This window comes from Neolamprologus multifasciatus, chromosome 12, assembly GCF_963576455.1.
Source record: "Neolamprologus multifasciatus chromosome 12, fNeoMul1.2, whole genome shotgun sequence".
Classification (NCBI taxonomy): Eukaryota; Metazoa; Chordata; class Actinopteri; order Cichliformes; family Cichlidae; genus Neolamprologus; species Neolamprologus multifasciatus.
The window spans coordinates 15,200,998-15,221,541 of NC_140450.1; the positions used below are offsets into that span (position 1 = coordinate 15,200,998).

At 39.0% G+C, this 20,544-nt stretch overlaps 1 protein-coding gene across 3 annotated transcripts in view; it reads right to left on the reverse strand.

Moving 5' to 3' along the window:
• grid2 (glutamate receptor, ionotropic, delta 2) overlaps positions 1-20,544 on the reverse strand; it is a 532,677-nt gene that overhangs the window by 90,022 nt on the left and 422,111 nt on the right. For all 3 annotated transcript variants that reach the window (XR_014877276.1, XM_085180825.1, XM_085180826.1), the window contains exons 10-11: positions 18,786-18,983; positions 14,218-14,530 (exon numbers count right to left, since the gene is read on the reverse strand). Coding sequence is in view for 2 of the 3 variants with exons in the window: in XM_085180825.1 (XP_085036951.1) it covers positions 14,218-14,530; positions 18,786-18,983 (511 nt within the window). In the remaining variant the exon portion in view is untranslated. The remainder of the gene's footprint in view (positions 1-14,217; positions 14,531-18,785; positions 18,984-20,544) is intronic.

Below are 20,544 nucleotides of genomic sequence, written 5' to 3' on the forward strand. Positions count from 1 at the left end.
CCCTCTACTGAAGTGTGCACTCCATACAGACACATGCTGTGTAGTATATACATATGTATAGAATGCACGTATTATGTATGTTTGTAGAAGTTAATACAAGACCAAACTGAGCTGGCCAAACATGAATCCATCCATCCATCCATCCATTCGCTTCCGCTTATCCTTTTCAGGGTAGCGGGGGGCGCTGGAGCCTATCCCAGCTGTCATGGGGCGAGAGGCGGGGTACAACCTGGACAGGTCGCCAGTCTGTCGCAGGGCCAACACACAGGGACAGACAACCATCCGCGCTCACATTCACTCGCACATTCATACCTAGTGACAATTTTGATTATCCAATTAACCTATCCCCACAAGCTGCATGTCTTTGGACGGTGGGAGGAAGCCGGAGTACCCGGAGAGAACCCACGCAAACATGGGGAGAACATGCAAACTCCACACAGAAAGACCCCGGCCTGATGTTGGAATTGAACTCAGGACCTTCTTGCTGTGCGGCAACAGTGCTAACCACCGTGCCACCGTGCTGCCCTCCCAAACATGAGGGAGTCCTAAAATGAACATGAATCATCTAAGTTAATTAAAATTAGACCGTTGAGTGCATGTGTTCGTTATATAGATGGTAGACCCATGTTCTAACAGATATCAGAAAAGCAGCATGTGCCATCAAACTGCAACAAATCTTTGCAAGCCATTTGTTTTTTTTTTTCTTTAAATGTTAGGTTTTCAGGTCTAGTTATTTCGTAAATGACAATTTGAAAAGCAAAATCCTCTTTTTGGTCAGAAAGGTGTTTCTCTTCGTTACCTGCTCTCTACATTCTTACTCACACTTAAGAAACCAGCAAATCAAAGCAATCCTTGCAGTCATGTCATGTTTAGAACATGACTTAAGTTGAAACCCCCAAAGAATTCAATGTGTGTAATATAAATGTGAGTTTAATATAAGTTCAACTGGGGGAAAGAGATATTCAAATATTATAGGATTGCCCTTAGGGGGGATGCTGAAATGGGGGTTTTGTACTCACTCCAGTTAGCTTGTAGAAGTTGGCTCAATTTCACAAAAAGGGAGCAAATTAAAAGATTGAAATGCAAATTATTCCCTCACTTAGCTGTGCTTCAGAGCGTGCTCACCATGAAAAAAAACCCCTGCTATGTCTGCATTAGTGCAGGGGGGAAACAGCGAACCAAAGCAGACTTTTCGCGCTCATGTGTACTTAACATATGTGTTTGTGTGCATTTAGCAGAAATAACGCATCGTTTCATTTCATCATTTCATCAAGCCTTTTTCCTTAGGGACTAGTAAAGCGCTGTACAAATACAGGCCATTTTACCATTTACCATTTAACATAAGGAAAAGAACAACAACCACATCAAGATGATAGTTTTCTTTCTGGTATTTAAAGCCATAAACCAAACAAACGCTATCGCCTTGCTTTTGCATTCCTTCTGAGCCATAAGAACCACGTTGTTCGAGTCTAGTTATAATACATTGCCAATTAAAAGACTCACAATACAGATATGGAAATGATTCGATAATGTGACCATTTACATGGTGCATTTATCGCTCATTCCTCATTATGAAAGGCGATTCTCTAACAGTATCCAGCTGCTGCTTGTGAGAACAGCTATTGATGCTTAGTCTGACTGACTGTGTAGGTGAGGCTGAGTATGCTGTATGGCTCAGTCTGTGGTGTTATGGATATGTCCAGCTGTTACTATTTGAACCTGATGTCCTTCTATGACAGATCATCATAGCACAGGAGCTCAGGAATAGAAAAGATTCGATTCAACACTCAGCAAGCAAACCCATCACTGAACACATAACCGCTGCATGTAGTCAGTTTTATACCAATTAAAAATGAACATGTCACAGCCAGATTCATGAGAACCAAAGTACAACCAGTCAGAGAGACAGTTACTGTATGCAATTACAAAGCTGCAGCAACGATCATAGCTACAGTCATAGCGTTCACGGAGAGAGCTGGTGAGCTAGCTTCACTAGTATTCTTTTAAATGCAGAAGGGAAATTTTGTGCCTGTGCAGTCAAAGCTCAGCATGCAGGGTCTACGTGACACAATACAGCCAAGACATTCGCTACACAATAGGCTAGAGAAAATGCAAAACTCAGAAAAAACCCTGCAGGGACCTTTTGGATTGCATCAGTTACAGTTTTTATTTTTTAGTTTGTCTTTTGGGGAGTTTGTGGTGTACTGCTTTGGTTTTACTGTCTTCACACTAAATGTATTAAAAGTATTTTAACTTTAACTGTACCCCGACAACATTGCCTTTCTTTCTGAAATACTGCTTGCTTCTGTTATTGTTCTGGCTGTGGTGTAAAGAGAAATATTAACTTTCTCCCAGACAGACAGTGAACATATTTATTGACAAATGCTCTCTGTCTCTCTCTCTCTCTCTCTCTCTCTCTCACACACACACACACACACACACACACACACACACACACACTCAGGCAAGTTTTACTTCCATACAAATTTCCCAAGTTACAGACCTTCAGCTTACATGGATGTGGGCTGGAATGTTGTGGTTTTTAAGTAGCATCACCAGGAAGGTGCACATCCTACTTCAAAAGCTGCAACCAAATCAATTTTACACCCATTTCAAGTGTCACGATATGAGGCCAAAGTCTCGCTCTTGTTCAGCAGGATTTTTTCTATAACTGGCATTCAGCTTCAGTATTATGGGTACTTTCACTAAAAAACAGAACCAGTTTATTCATAAATGGGCCGGAATGTTCTATTTTCTGATGGTTCACTGGGGGGGGAGAGTGCATTTTGGGTAAACTTTCAAGGTTAATACCAGAATGTGGGATAGGCGGTCTCCTTTTTTTTACCCACTTTATAACAAGCTCATCTTCTAGGCAGCCTCTAGACTCAGACTATGTAACACTTGTGAATGTAGCTTAAGGATATGAAATGGCGAAAGAACATTGGTGTTCACATCTTCTACGTACTAATTTGGACACGTCATATCGATCAAATATGATTTTTGTGCTTTCGTGTGTGTTTTGTGTTTAGATCCGCTTACTAAGTATATACTTTTGCAAAATCACTGTAAACCCAAGCACATGTACATTCATACAAGTTTGTTCGCCTGCCATTCAAAAACTGCAACTTACTGCATCATGACTTGTGAAAATTCATTAAAACTGGTTGCTTTTTGGGATGGGAGAGCAGTTTCCCATTCCCTAAAATGAATGAAGAGCAGTCAGTTAACCTGTAGGCTGCAACAGGCCAAGTGTGGAGACTGGCGATAAACAGCAGTTTTTTTTCTGTGTCAGGGTGTGTGCGTGTCTGCACCCTTATGTGTGCACGCTTCAGTATGGCGACTTCTTAACGCCCTCCCAAAATAGCTGCGGTAAAAGTCCTCCTTTGAATGCATGTGTAAGTGTATGTACCATATGCAGACTGCAAACTGCTTGACATTGGACTTATTAAATAAATGTTCTTTCCCCTCTTCTCTCTTCCTTTTTTCAAGCCTCATCAGCACTTTTTGCCTCCTTTTCACCGTTGAAAGGAACATAAAAATGATGGGGTCAGCAGAAATTTCTTTGAGCTTATTTACAGGCTATGTTTCTCCGCTCAGCTCCTATACGTGGATCAATACAGTCTGTGTACAATATAAGGGTTACAATAGCCAACAGGAAGTCGAGGCTGTATGTGCCTGTGTTCATGTGTGTGTGGCTGCTTTGTGTTTGCTTATTTCTAAAGGCCACAACTAACGGCTTTTCCCAGAAAACATTTCACACACCGGTGTACATCCAATCCATAACACTAAGGTTGCTGAAAAAGTCACAAATAATAAGGCTATTTCTTAATATCCCTCCCCGATAGTGTCCATATAATAACAGTAAACATAAATAACATAAAAACTGTGGACGATTGTTAGCGAATGCCTTTTACTCTCAACAATTAATCCCAAAGAGGGTGTTAAAGGAATTAAGGAAAAGTTTGATGGAAACTATTCCAATAGCTCTGTGCGTTTCAAGCCCACAGTAACAATGGAGCTTCCCATACAAAGAAGAAAAAAGAGCAAAATAAACACGTACACTCACAAAAAGGTAATGTAACACAAAGCCAGTCAGAACAGTTACACATGTGCACATCCACAGACATGCATGCAAATTGCATTAAGCTGAAAGTACAGTACTGTGGACTCATTATAGGTGGCTGTATGCAGACTGTGTCTTGTTCAATCAAACCAATAAGACCATGGCTGCCTCTCTGAGTGCAACTTCTGACAGATGGCTCTCTCAGCAATTTTCCCTTTGACTGGGACAAAGTGTGTGCGTTCCTATGCACATAAGTGCTCACAAAAAATACACTTCTTAGACTTCTCTCTTGATGGTGATTGTGTTTGAGTCGCTCATATTCAACTTTAACAATGTCATTCTCAATATTTCCCACATTGCACGCCACATGCCCTCCCTCTTCCTGTCACTTCCCTCCATTTCCATTTTCTTGTCTCATCTTCTTTTCCTCTCCCTTTTTCAAGGGCTGCAGGTCCACACACACTGCCAGGTTACACAGATCTGCACCTTTCCTCATTCAATAACCATAAACCTACACGTACTGCATACCCCAGAGGTGGGCAGTTTTTAGTCTTCGCTTCTAATCTGTAATGTGAAATCCATTGAGGCTATGAATTTCTGCACATATGGCATTAATGTTTTGAGAGGTACACTAAGGAAAGTTTGATGTGCAAATCCCACTTTTTCATCCTTGTGTTAGCTAGTTAACAAAATTTCTGCCCATGTTTCAACTACTAATTTAACCTTCAATTGCTGGGGAAAAGTGAAGCTGTTTGGATGAGCAGTGGTCTCACTTACAGGGTCCTGTTTTGTGGCCTTCACTATGATATGAGACTGCAGGCGATGTCACAGTTCACATACATTCTTACACTTGATTTGTGTTTGCCAAGTGAAGTAGATCGGATGATAGCTGAATAAAAGACAGACAGACAGATATGTCTTGATTTATTAGAGATATTCCTGCCTCAGCAGACACTATAATGACTGGCTGAGCACTAACAAGGTGTCTAACAAGGTGCGAAACAACCAGCTCTCCCTCTGTTTTATCTCTTTTGACTGACCTATCCTCCATTCTCCCTCTTTTTAAAAAAGGGTTAGAGTTCTATCCAGCTGTGGGATTTTGTAATGTTCTTGGGGTTTGGTAGAAAAAGAAGCTTCCTTGTTAAGGTAAATGATCTCATAAATCTTGCAATTATCTAGATTCGTGGAGGGTTACTGAGTGAAATCAGAACTTCATTTGTTGCCGTGCAAGTTGTGAAAGAAGAAAGTAGTAATTTTGCTCTATTGCTTTTCTGACAAGCGTTAAATCCTATAAATGCTATCGATCCTGCACTGGTAAATTGTATAAGCGTCTTATCCGTTATGATGTGTTTACTAATTATGTTGTGAGCTGTTTGGATTTTAATTTTTGTGGACAGGTTTTAACATTTGCCCAAGAAATGCCCTAAACAACTGTACATTCATTCAAATTCAGAGAACAAAAGTTACTGTGAGCACATCCACCAAGAAGCAGTTAGATCTTTTTTTTTTTCCACTTGCATTCTGCACAATGCCTGACCTTTACAACACATTCACTGGGAAATAAACTGCATTCACTCAGCCTGTTTTCTCGAGGCAGTTAACAAAACAGTGCCCAAAATAAATATGCTTGTATTTCAATTAAGCCACCCTCCTCATTACTGTCCCTGGTAGCTACAGCTTCTTGGACTCCCTGGAGAAAGAATCTGGATAAAACAAGACCAGCAGATTGCAGTGTGCTTTGGAGCTGCTTTGACAGATACACATTTAGTTTGAGATACACATCTTCAGTCACTAACAGCATGGTAAGATGCAGGCAAGCATGATATTATATTTATTTTAGTTCAAGAATTTCTTTCCTTTGCAAATGTTTGCAATGCATCTCGCTATTTGTCCTCACATAGCTCGTTCTTTTGCTGTCTGCAGATGAAAGTTTGATTACATTTAAGTATGATTCAACATTTAAAGACGGGAAAAACAGAGAATGTGAGAGAAAGAGTACACAACATGTAAGAGTCATGTAAAAATATGACCGAACAATGCTTGTCAACACAAAATGGACATTTGAATGTGTCGGTGTGGCAACACCAAAGACCAAATCTGTTGCCCTATGCCAGCTATAAAAACAAGACAAGGAGTCTTTGGCATTTTTCAATTTTTAATGTGCTTCTTCTTGCAAAAAGTGAAGCTGATTAACATTACTTTGTTATGCATTTTGAATCTGGAAAATGTCATGTGTACTAACAAAGTCTCAGAAAATCCCCTGATGGAGACAAAAATGAAAAAAAGGCTCATGAAGAGCAGTTTCTATTCTTAATAATAATAATAATAATAATAATAATAATAATAATAATACATTTTATTTATGAGCGCCTTTCAAGTCACCCAAGGACACTTTACAATAGGATAAATTGTAAAGTCTTGATATAAATTAAAAGCAAGAGCTAATCCAGATAAGAAGAATCATAATGAGGAGCTGGTCAAAGTGACAACTTCACAGAATTACCATCTCCCTCTATGTACAGAAACAACTGTTTCACAAAATGCCAGACTTCAAGACATCCTCATATCTGGTGAAACTACATCTTGATATTCAGACAGCAAATCTGCATAAAGGCAACGACACTGCTGCATTTACAAGAATATAAATCTTATTTAACCAACATCTGAAGTCTATACTAATACAGTACCACACAAGAAGTGAAAATTCTCACAAACATTGGCTTACTACAAATATACTCTCACCAGACACTTTATTAGGGACACCTGTTCTACTGCTAATAAAGGTAATCATCTAATCAGCGAGTCATATGGCAGCAAATGCATTCAGGCATATAGAAATTTGGATGAAGTTCCAACTGAGCACCAGAATGGAGAAAAAAAGGTGATTTAAGTGACTTTGAATGTGGTTGTTGGCATCAGATGGGCTGGTCTACATATTTCAGAAAATACTGAGCTGCTGGGATTTCCCTGCACAGGAATCTCTAAGGTTTACAGAGTCTGATTGGACAAAGAGGAAATCTCTAGCATTCAGCAGTTCTCTGGGTGAAAATACTAAACAAGCTCAGGAAGACAACAGTAACTTAATCACTTGTTATAACCAAGGTATGCAGCAGAACATCTTGAACCTTAATGCAGAGGGGATGCATCACACTAAATCGGGCTCCACTCCCGTTAGCTAATAACAGGAAACTGAGGCTGTACACACGTGCTGTGGGATTCAGATGGTTGGGTCAGAATTTGCCGTAAAAAGCGTGAAAACACAGACATACCCTGCCTACAAATCTCCACCAATTATGTGATGTTATCATGCCAATATGGAGCAAAATATCTAAGGAATGTCTCCAGTTACTTGCTGAATCTACATCTCAAAGAATTTGAAGGCGTTCTCAAGCTGGTATTAACAAGGTGTGACCAGCGCACCTTTATATGTGGGAATAGACATTGTTGATGACCATGAGGATGATGAAAAATTTTGTTAACTAGCTAGCTCAGCCACACGCTTTACTCAACCCTCAAACATCTGTCCGCACCACACAATTGCAGATATTTCAGTTGAGAAAGAAAGCAGTGACTGAAAATTTGTTTCAACATCATTTTCTTTTTAGTGATATTTATGATTATGGATGCTTATAACTGAGTTTAGGACATAATTTGCATGTTTATTGAGGAATATTTACATTAATACTTTAATATCCTAAAAGTAAAAGTGAAATTAAACAAATAAGAGTTTTTATACCTATTTTGACTTTTTTTTAAAATTCAGGTTCACATATTTCATCATTTTGTTTCCTCAACAAATACAGATGCAAACATCAACACCGGTTTCTCTGTACTGCCCTAAAAAAGAACTCTAATCAGAGGCTTGATGATTTTTAAATAGCGCTACTCTCTGGTCGTCAGCCATTCCTCCTCTCAGGGTTTGCACCTGATTAAACTAACAGCTAACTTTCAAGCATGACTGTAGGAAGTTCTGAAAATGGCGAGGACTCAACTCTAACCTGTAAGCATCTGTTATTGGCAGATGCAAAGACTGAGCTATGATCAGGGATTTGCGTCTCACAGTTTGTCTCTGAGGAAAATGTCAGCTAAAATCTAATTTTCTGAGCTTTCCTTGACAGTTTGGCTCACTGGCCCTTAATAGTCAAACAGATTTAGGTAAAAGTAGCAATAAAAAACACCCTAAAAGTACTTGATGGCGACGTAAGACTGGATCGATTTGTAAGTACAGAAATTTAGTAAGTACAGAAACACTTTCAGACAAATGTATTCATGAGAACTCAGTACGGGGAATCTTCACTGGCAGAATCTAGGACCCTCACACTGAAGTACATACTTGAGTAAATGTACTTAAATAACTTTTTGCCCACTGAAGGAACGAGGGGAAGACAGATGTGAGGAGGACAGAAGGTACACATCCTATTCAAACCTGCTTTTAGGATGAGATTGCACCAGCTGGATGTAATCATACATGAGCAGAAAGCAAGAAGTGGACAGAGGGGGCCAAGAGAGATTGCTGCTGAATGGAGAGAAACGGGGAGAAGGACAGGAAGCAATTGTGACAGAAACAGGAACAGAACAAAAGTGCACAGAGTGGAAGAGAGAGCAAGAGAGAGATGCATTTAATGGAACTGCTGAGAGACGGTCTCTTCTCACTGTGGCGCATCTTTGTTGCAGGAGAGACACTTTGAGGGAGACGGGAAAAAGGAACAGAGGGAGGATAGATGGAGATAGAGGGTTAAAGTTAGGAGGGGTGGATATCCTAAAGTTGGGTCCACTTTACAGCAGCACAAAAGAGTCGTTAGAGAGGGATAATGGATTAGAGGGAGTCATAAAGAGAGAAAGAGAGGAAAGGAGAAGGAGAGAGCAGGAAAATGATGATAACGTTGGCTTCCCAGCAGTATGGCACAGCAGAAACAGAGATAATGATTGAGGGAGAGACACATAGAGGAACCAAGAGACAGAATGAGGAGTGCAGACTGAACGCACTCACACTGAGAAAACTCAGCAGTGAGTACAGAGATTTGGGGAATGGAGAGAACTGGGGGATGCTGGGTTGAAATGCAAAAGGAGAGAGTAGGGAAACAGATTTTTTTTTTTCATTCAGTACAGTATATGGTTCTCCAACAAAGCTCTCTCTCCTTCACACACATAGTCACATACAGATAGACACACAGCAGGGGTTGGTGGGAAAAGGGAGACGCACAGAGAGGAAGAGAGAGATGTTTGGAGAAGCAGTTGGAAAGATGAAAGCACTGATTGTGGCCTATGGGCCTGACTCTGTGTGTCTGCGTGTGTGTGTGTGTGTGCGCGTGCATTTTTTCATACAGTGAAAACTAATTTTGTAAGAGTGCGTGCTGTATCTGTGTGATTGCATATGCTTTTCTCACAAAAACTGTTGTAATTGAGCTATACCAGCACTCACACTGACAGGTAACACACACACACACACACACACATATGTGCAAACAACACAACACAACACAAAAAAACAAAACCCAAAATACCAGTCTGTTTCTCCACGGTGTTTGTTCTCCCCTACTGGTTTAGACATTAATTATGGACACCAGAAAGTGAGAGAATGGCTGACAAAGATTTGCATAAGACAAATATTTAATTTGACAACAGTTTTGCTTTTGACTCTTCTACTTTAGCTCAAATTCTGCTGGCAAAACTTGGGAGTCAAGACAGGGCAGAGAGGAAAAGGAGAGAAGTTTGAGGCAGACACGGGGAGACAGGAAGTTTAAAAGAGGAAACGGGACGGGGAACAGGGTAACCTGTCTATCTCAGTTTCATTGCTTCTTTTTGTCAGGATGTCTAACTTGCATAACAGAGCTTCTCTCCCTGCTGCACAGGTCAGCAGATATGCGGCCATTTACCCATTTCAATACCGACAGAGTTTATAGCAAATTTGTTCGGTCTGGCCATTTTTGCTTTCATCTCGACGAGAGAATGTAGCCTCTCTTAAAAAAAAGTCAGTCAAAATAAAAAGTGTTGCAGTTCTAAAACAACATATGTTGCAGATGCTTTTTGTCTGTCATTTTATTTCTTGGCTTTCTATTTTATTCTTCCTCCCTCCTTTTTATATTTGTCTTACTCTTAGCACTTTGAGGTTTGCTATCAAAGAAAAGGATCACTTATTAATTAATTGCATCAATACTGTATTTTTTTTATTTGAATATTCAATGCAATTCTTTAGAGAGACTTAAACATGCTGACAAACGGACACTTTAATTTGCCTTTGGATTTATTCTGTCTCTAATATCCCTAGAAAATTATGTTTATTCTTTACAGGCTATAATTAGAACCACATTATTATCCTCAGTAATGACAAACACTTTAATTCCATGACATGTAAATGTGTCTATCTCACAAAAGCTTCTTCTCTTTTGAGCACGTCATTGTTGTCTGCAGTTACGCTGAGTGAGGCAGGCCCTTCCTAATATGCTTTTGGAAATTTTGGTCTGATGTACTGCAACTTTCTTCTGACCATCCTCCCTGCAAGTCATCCAAACTGCTGCAGGGTGTATTGTTTTCTATCATCCTTGCTCCCTGCTCTATCTTCGCTGCCTGCCTGTAGTGGCTCATTTCAGATCTAAAACCAGGTGTACAAGACTGCAAACATCCCTCCAGGCCATGTTCTGTCCGAGGCCCTATATACACGTCAGTCAATGCCCTGCACTAAGCTAATGTTGTCTGCTGGGCTGTCCTAATAATGTGACCTGGTAATCACTCATCCCAGCCTTGCCTCCCCCGTCCTCTTGGTTCTGAAAAATATTGGAATGACCTTCCCACCTCAGCCAGGGCTAACGTGCAACACAGCAGAAGCTGAAAATTAATCTCCTTAGGAACATTTCCCATCTTTTAAGTCATTTCCTCTCTTATATAACCTTTCCTCTGCGCTGACTGCTTACATACTTCATTCTTACCCTGGATATCTTTTTTTTTTATTGTGTGTGTGTGTGACTGTGTGTGATCGCCAGCAAATTTACTAATTTTCCTGCACGTCCAACTTTTAGTCCCCCTTGAGGACTGCTAAAACACTTACATTATATTTGTGTTGGCAGCAAAGGAGACACCGTCTGCTGTCAGATGGATTCTGTAACTTATTTATTAATCTTTAGTATCATAGACTAATTCACCTTATAGCTCCCTGCTGCTTTATGGTTTTTTGCTCTCTTTCTTCCCCTTCCTGCAGCATATCTTCAAACTATATCTGTGAACAACTGATCTTTTTCTCTTTGATGTGCTGTTTTATTTGAGAAGATACTGTATTACTAGTGCATAATAAAACCAAATCCCATGATTTTCTTTTGTCCCTTTGATGTAGCAGTTAGGAAGTCAAGAACCAAGCAGCAGATTTCATATGATGCAGTCCCTCCCTTTGCGTCTTTATACACGCTTCCTTCTTCTGTCTCTTTCACTCTCGTTGAGACCAATTAGAAATAGTTAATGGAGTACAGATATTTTTCCCCACTACATCTTCTGTACACACGCCAGACAGAGAGACCTCTGAGTGAGGTTGTAAACAAACAGTCACTTGGCTGCTGCCCTAGTGGCTCACATGAGCCACAGTGAAGAACAGAATTTGTAAGGCAGACTCTTAGAAAGGAAGAAGGGGAAAAGACGAAAAAATGCAGTGGAAGAAATGGAAGTGTGCAGTAAAAAAAAAAGAAGAAAGTGAAAGGGAAGAAGAAAAGAAAAGAGAAAGGTTTGTAAAAATCTGTGTAATCCCTTTGCACCTCTCTGTTTCTCATCTCACCCTTGCTCCGTCTTGCAGTGAGTGAGTGACAGAGCCAAAAGCAAAATTCTGGCGTCAAGTTTGACTATTCACTCCCATCACTCATCTCCTGCTGTGGGTGTCTTTGCATCTGAATCAATTTTCCCTGGGGGTAATATTTCTAGGTGAAGCACAAAGGTCTGGGACATTATAGAGGTGCTGTGAGAAAGCTGCTGAATGAATATTCAATGTACCTGTGTGTGTGTGTGTGTGTGTCATGTAAAGAGTACAGAAAAAAATCTGTAGACAGAGGAAAATATCAGGAATGGTGAAGCTTAATAGTACTTCCTGAACAATCGGTCATTTTTGATGAACTTGACTTGTTTGATGAACAACCTGACTGAGTGGTGCAAACTTCACAACCTTCATTTTCTTGGGAAGTGAAAAACATGCCACTCGTTTGACACACTCTGCCTCAGTAAGCTCTCCTATTTTCTACATACCATATCATACACAAGCGCAGGACAACCCCACTGTGGAAGAATGAGATCCTTTCTCTCTCTTCTTTTCTTTCTAACGATGCCATGACTAAAATGTTAATTACAGCTAAAAAGAGAAATGATTGTGAATATCAAACAGCAATTAGCATGTATCATCATCATCATCATTACCACCATTAGCTGCAGCACAAGATGGAGGATTATTTACCAAATGGCGAAATGCTCATCAGTTGCTTATTCAGGGCTTGAAATGTTTCACAGGCAGTGTTAAAAAAATATTCCTCCTTAAATTTGCATAATTAATGTTGCTTAAAAAATTAACTATTGCAAGGCCCAGAGCATGACAACAAAAGAACACTGTGCTCATTGGCAAATAGCACATATTTTGCGAGAAACCCAAGATTGAACCTGAGAATATTAAGATGCTTATCTTCAAAAGTAGCTTCTATGTTCTTTATATGGATACTTTATGAAACACATGCGCTAGATGGAAAACAGACACATTCGTATGCACTAGGGGTGGGGGGAAAAATCGATACTGTGTAGTATCGTGATATTTTGTTTGCTAATAATGTATCGATACAGGGACAGCAGAAATCGATATTTTGTTACAAACAGTTTTTCACTTCAGACTTCAGAGCATGTTGATCCTTTTTCTGAGCAAGCATCCTGACATTCCTTCACTGTCCAAATGTGTTTAACTTTTTTTTTGGCAGCAATAAACATGACAGTTTACTTATTTTCATTTAAGACATGTTTTATTTTAATTAAGTTTAAAACTTTTTTATTTAATGTAAAATTATATTTTGTTTTAATTTACTTTCAAATTCTTCAGTTGCTGAATGGGCTGCATAGTTTTCATAAATTGCATAGTTCAGAATAGCTATAATTGTACCAGATGGTTGCGTTCAGTTAAGTTGGACTAGACTGTAATACAAACCGTTCAGTTTGTCAACAATAAAGCTGAAATGAGAGAAAGACTGAGTATGAGACTTTGTTATTAGATAAAATGAATATTGATAAAGTTTACCTTTATGTACAGAATTTGAATATCGCAAAATATTTTAAAAAATTGCAATAATATCGTATCGTGCGTTAAGTATTGTGATAATATCGTATCGTGAGTTGTATGGTGATTCCCACCTCTAGTATGCACACACACAAATACACACACCCAACTCTATTGAAATTTTCTCCTTATGCCGTGCATCTGTTTCTACGCCGATGAAATTTAAATCCTTTTCCACGTGTCAATTGTCTGATCTTCACACCTGAGCACAGCCTGATGAATTCTGGAAAAATCTTCAGACCGATCACCGGGATAAGACCATTATCTTTCCCTCAATCCATGTGGAACAAAATGTCTCCTCCTTTTTTTTCTAATTTGACTATTGTGCTATAACACGAAAAGGCAGTTCACACCTATGGTACTCAGAGGAGCTATTTTATTTTATTTTTAAATTAGATTGCTTTCACAAGCTCATTTTTTCCGTCTATGCTTCCCATCCCTACCATTATTCCCCTGTTTTACCACTGAGATAGACCCTGCAAATGAGCCATGCGAAAGACCCCATCGACCACAGCGGCCCGATGCATAAAAAAACACGCTTTGTTTTAAAGGTTGCATTTGTTTTACAGGTTGTAGATTATTAAGAGATAGGTTTTTGGGAATGTATTCTTGCAGACAGGGTTTGCCACCCTGTCAAAATAAATAAAACGGAAACTTGAACTTTCCAACATTTGGTTAACATTGTGAAAAGGTCTAACGAACTCAAACCATGACCTAATCAGATCTCATCAATCTTGGTGCATAAACATAACTTAAGCAACAAGTGAAAACAAAATGACTAATGAATATGACTAATAGATAAATAAATAAACCATTATTCTGCTGCTGCTGAACTTGTGTTTCACCCCCCTCTATCCTGCTTTCTTACCTTGTTGTACAAACGAGCCGTACACGAACCACATGGAGTTGTACAGCGTTGTTGAAGACACAGATCCCATGGGGAGCCGAGGTGGGTTGAGCCAGTTGAGCAAGTACACCAGGATGCCAACGAGGAGCACGGTGCCTGCGATGCACGCCCACAGTGACAGGTCGAAGGGTGCCAGGCAGGCAAACATGTCCACTGTGCGCTCAGCCTTGCGCAGCAGAACGCCCACAGAATAATCCATGTAGCGTGTGGTGAAGTCCACAACGCTCTCTCGCTCAGGCGTGATGGTCAAGGCAGAAAGTCCCACATCAGCTCGCTGCAAGAGGCAAAGAAGTTTGAAGTATTAAAACTGTGAAAATGTGTAAGTGAGGAAGTCAACCGAAAAATGTGGATTCTTATAGCAGCCTTAAAGTCCATCTGCGCCTTCTCATCACCTAAAATAAAGAATCGAAGGACAGCGTGCAAAAAATTGAACAGTTATCTGGAAATATCTGGCATAGAGGAAGAAAATACATGTCACAGTCATGGTAACTAGTAGTTACAATAACAGTACTTTTAAAAATGTCATAATGGACCCCCTTGTAACACCCTACTAAATTTAGATATATCTGACAGATATCAGCAAGAGTAAATCCATATAGGCCCTGGCTCAATTTGCACTTGTATTCTAATATGTGGCGTTTGAATCATTTACAAATGAATTCATTAATCTGTTTTCTGTCAGTATGCTTTCTGAAGCACTTAAAACCTTTCTCTTCACTTGTAAGGCTTGTTAAGAGACAACAAATGACTGCTTTAAATATGTGCAAAGATTTTAAGTTGAAAAAACAGCCGTCGCTGAGTGCGTCTGCCAAGGAAAACAGGCTGAGCTTAGCTTTAATGCAGAAACAATGATGGATAATTAAAACGTTTTCAGTCCCCAGTGCTTGACTAGCAACTGCAGACATCTGCTTATACTATAACAGGGATTTAAGATGCTGCTGTGAGCGCATGCTGGTGTTTGAAATCTATACTACTGCGAGAGAGGGCACATATTATGAACTTGTTCGATAATGAGATTTTCTTTGTTGCCATAAACAACTGACTCTAGCAAGTTAGGTGAATTTGTAGGCAAACGCTGAGCCCTACAGGTACCGTACACACACAGATTATATACATATATAGACACAGACCACATCCACATTTACATACACACACAAAAGCAAACAAAAAACTTAATTCCCGCCCTCCATCCAAATTTTACAGCTCAGTGAAAAAACAAAAATGCTTAAATGTGCAGAAATTGTCACTTACACTGCGTAAGGCGAAAATTTCAGAAATCCTGTAAGATGGCTGTGGGTTGGGACAACAGTGATATGCATACAACAGTGTGTGTGTGTGTGTGTGTGTGTGTGTGTGTGTGTGTGTGTGTGTGTGTGTGTGTGTGTGTAGGATGAGATGAATTGTCATGCTGACACATGTGGTCAGTCAACATGAAAACTTACAGGAAGCACTCTGGGTAATAATTATCTGGTATAATTTGGTTTTGGAGAGATAAACCTTGTTGCTGACTGATGGGGAAAACAGAATTATTTGCATGTTTATTTGCAACTTGTGCTCATCTGTGTAAACATAAATATGCATTGTGCTTGAAGCATTTCTCGGTAATTTTGTGAGCCACTGGGGGAGAGGGGGCTAGAAATGTTAAATACAAACTGCAAGTATTCAAGGTCAAGGAAAGGAGAGCCAAGTCTTACAAAATCACTCAAGCCTGACACACAGCCGAAGGAAAATAATGAAGTGATGGAATCGGAAATTTCTGAGAAAACACTGCTCAACTGAAGAAAACAAAAGACAACAATCAAAGAAAAATATATACTTGACCTAGGGTGAACAAAATGTGCATCAGGTTAATATGATTTCATCAAAGGACATCAGCGGGTATTGTGCAGATGCAGATATAAATATGAACTTGCACAAACACTTTCACGTAGTCATAAAAAGGTTGTAAAAATCAAATTAGATCTAACTGTATAAAACTAGTGCATGTTTGGGCTGGAAACTGAAAAAAAGGTTTTTCCTGGCATTAAAAGATGATCATGGCAGAAAAACACTGTACTATTGATTTGAAAGGATCTGGTAAGATGCACACCTGTAAACCACGGTTTTAAAATCAAACATTCAAGATGTGACCAAAGTGCAGCAAAACTGAAAAGCAAGCTTTGTTAGTCAAAATCAAGTAACTGACTTTGGCTATTGAAGAATATCCCATCGCTTTGCCTTGAGAGGCTCATGGGCTGCTTTTGCAATGTGCTTTGGGTTATCTATTTGCATTATCTATTTGCAGTGTGAAGTGCTGTTTGATCAGTTTTGCATCATTTGGCTGAATCTGAGCAGAGACTACAGCCTTGTACACTTTACAATTCATCCTGCTACTCCTCTCTGCAGTCACATAAAAAACCCCTCTTGTGCCTGTTTCATTGGCTGCTATATATACATGTGGTAAGCTTTGAATCCTGAGCTGTTTATCTCGTTTCCACAGCTTTGTCTTCCATCAGTGTGCTTTAAGTTAATATTGGTTTCATGGACCCACAGAATTTTTTACAGAGCTGTGCAGGTCTTTTTTAGATGTTTTGTGGCAAAGTTTAATCTACCCTTTCTCTTCTTGAGCGTAACCAGTGGTTTACACCTTCTTGTATTTTCATTCATGAAGGGATCTCTTGATTGTAGTCTTTGGCAATGATACACCTACCTCCTCAAGAGTGTTCATGAATTAGAAAGATGGTGTGAAGGGGGTTTTTCATGACCAGAGAAAGACTATTCATTCACTTCAGTTGTCATAAATGATCTTCCAGGCCTTCCTTTTAAGAACGTACCAGAGATTGCCGATTTGGCTACTCGAAGTTGTCTTATTTTGTTTTTATACTCTAATGATGGACACCTTGCCTTACTTCAATATCTCTTTGGACCTCATGCTGAGAGTTCCAGTGAACAGCTGCCAAATGCAACTTCCACACTTTGCAACAACTGATCTTTTATCAGCTCATTGTCATGGAATAATGAAAGAACAAAATGGTTGTAATTCCCAAACGTCTAACTTTGTAAAACCCTTCGATTTATAGATAAAAGCTCCCAATTAAATCACATCTTGGTTGCTTTGTTTAAAATCTAATACGGTGGTGGACAGAGGCAAAATTACAAAAACTGCATTAATAACCAAATATTTTTGGACCTAACTCCACTCTTTCCTCCCCTTTTCCACCTTAGTGTGTGAAGTTCCAAAGAATTGTTTACTTTTGACTGCAGTCACGAAAGAATAAAACAGGTAAACTCACCTTAAATGTTGAGTTTAAAACCTAAAATATTTATTTAGTTCTACCTTTGCTCAGACCTCATATTTAATAGGAAACAAATATTATCAGTGCACTGGTGTTGTTGCATCCAGTTTTAGCAAAACATAAATTATTTTAAGCATAAAAGAATGACTTGATTGCAAGAAACTAAGGTAAGCTCAGGATTTATTATTGGCTTCCACATAACAACAGTCAATGAATATTTTAAAGAATCAAAGCCACAGAGGAACAGAAAGTGCCTGTCAAATCATGAGTTATTTTCACAAGGTTCACAAGAAACACTTTCCTGTGTTGCCTTATCTTTTAAGATGGACTCCAAGCAAAGCAACAGCAGTTTTGCATGTAAAAGTTCAGCTTGGTTTTATTGTGTGACTTTGTTTAATCAGCAAAAGACGGTGAGATTATGATATGAAATATATGTATGATGTGACAAATAGTTATCAATCTCAAGCATTTACAACTAGCGCAAGAAAAGCTGCCAGGTCTCCATTTATGTTTCTCTAGGATATGCTGCAAGGAACAAAACTAAAAAACAGCTCTCACACATATAATAAGGGCACTTTGAGATATAACAGAATATTAAACAGCAATAAAACTGGTAGATTTTGAAGTATGTCAACTGAAGTCTATGTCAGTAGGGCTAAGTCATGGTCAAAGTAGTTATTTTTCAAATATGCCAATTTACTACGCTCAATCTAGAGGCCTTCTCCATCTTTGGTGAACCCACATTTATAGTGTCACTATATCATCTCCACTTTTGCAATTTCCACTGAAGCAGTTCAAGTGCCTGCCAGCAGTTATAACACTTGATGATACTTGAAGCTAGTCAAATTATTATAAAGTTGTTGTGTTTCTCTAGTATGCAAAATCACACAATATTTCATCTCTGCCCCTCCCAAATCCACTTCAGCTTACATAGTACAATTCTTTATGAATGAGTGTCTAAATCTCTCATTCCAAATTAAAAAAGTTTAAATACATAAATCCAATGGTTGCCAAGTGGGTGATGATGGAACCCATCCGAGTGTGAACTAAATCTAAGAGAGGCTGTTCTGTTCAGCAAGTGATACGTGTCTACATGCAAGCTTCTCCTCCTTCTGCAGTGAAGCGTGTGCATAAACAGGGAACATATTCTTCTTTTGCAAATTATGGGATATCATTACTTTAGCAGACCATTTTATGCAAACTGGATGTATTTGTTTGCTCATGTGCATTTGTGTATGCAAGTGATCTTCTCACCTTGAAGACTAATTCGCCCATCAGTCCATTCCATTGACCATCAGGCTGCAAGCTGCCATATTTGTGGTCTGGAGCAACGTAGATCTCGTACTTAAAGCCCAGGTAGTTTGACAGAGCATCCAGGACATCGATGGAAAAGCCCTGGTACTTCTTTGGTTTCCCAAGAACATTTTCTGACACCATTACAAACGGCTCCTCCTAGAAGGCAACGAACAGTCAACGTGTCAGTAAGTCAGTCAAGCAGCCAATCAATGCACCATTCATTCAAGCATCAAGTCCCCCATTACCCTAATAATCATGTTAGCAGCACAAAAGATCATTTTGATGGCTCCAAGCATATCTGAGAGAATCTACATTTTACATTTAAAGATAATGATACATGCAATGCCTGAAAAGGTAAAACTATATGTTACAGGTAGGCTCTTCTCTGGGGTTTATTTTCTACCTACTAGAGATATTAATGCTGCAAATGTGAAAATAATCCTATGTGTTATTCTAGAAGAAATCAAGGTATGAAAGCAAGCAGATATCTTTCAGCATATGTTCATCATTTAAATTATATGCTGAAGCACCTTTTGAGTGAGTGTATGTTGACTGTAACAATTGAAAATCATGATTAACCCCATTATTTGAAGTTCTTATCTCGGCATACTTGTATTCATTTATGGAACCAATTTATTAATTTACTGAAATGGTACCCTGTCTGACAACTTAAAGTGAATTAAAATGTTGAAGATCAATAACTGCACCATAAATTCCAGCAGTTTTGTTTTTAACGGTTCATTCTTAAATACCATTGGGAAGCCTAAATCTCTTGTATATTGATTTCTGGCACTTGACTCTCTGTTGAGGTTAAATGACATTCAACAGTGTTGTCATTTTAGGCAATTAAGTGAACAAAGCACAAGTGAAAACAAGTTTTTTTTTTTAATTTTCGAAGAAACTTTGCTTATAAAAAAATAGAAAGCAACATGAGACTTATTTTCATTTCCTACACCTTGGATTGTGTGTTTTCCTTCTAGCCGTTTACCACACAATTCTTGTTTAATAAATCCTTAGTTATGAGTGAAACATTGCAGACCAATGTGTCTTAATTTATGAGACTGTTTGTGTTATTGACAGGATATTGGTTGCACATTAAGCACGGACATTCAAACAGAAACATATACACACAGGGTATTCTACACATTAACTTGGCATTTTCAAATCCTTGCTAGCAGCTGCAGTTCAATAAACTATTAGACAGTGAGTGGACATGCATACCAAGTCCCTCTCTTACCACAAGCATCCATCAATTCAGGTGGGAACACCCACTAACAAAAACAGCCATACATACTGATTTTCCCCTCAACTGACACTGATTGCTTCCTTATTTGGGGGGTTCTGTAAACCTTTATAAACAAATAGACATTGTGGAGAAAAGCTGGTTGGCATTGTTCTGCAGGGCAATCAAGGCAAATTAATAGTACAAATTTCCTGATCTACAGTTAATTACACTATATAACCTTTAAACTACATTATGTGTGAAAGACAGAGTAGGTGTAGAAAACACATAACACCAGCAGTTTTTAAGCTTAACTTTTTTTTACCCCATAGTATTAAGGTATCAAAGAGTTATCATAAATGGGATGCATCAGCAATAGTTTTAGAGAAGTAATTCTTGATGCCCATCAATCTGGGAAAGGTTATATGATCCAAACAATTTCACATCTATTATTCTACAGTAAGAAGAATTATTCACAAGTGGAAAACTTTCAAG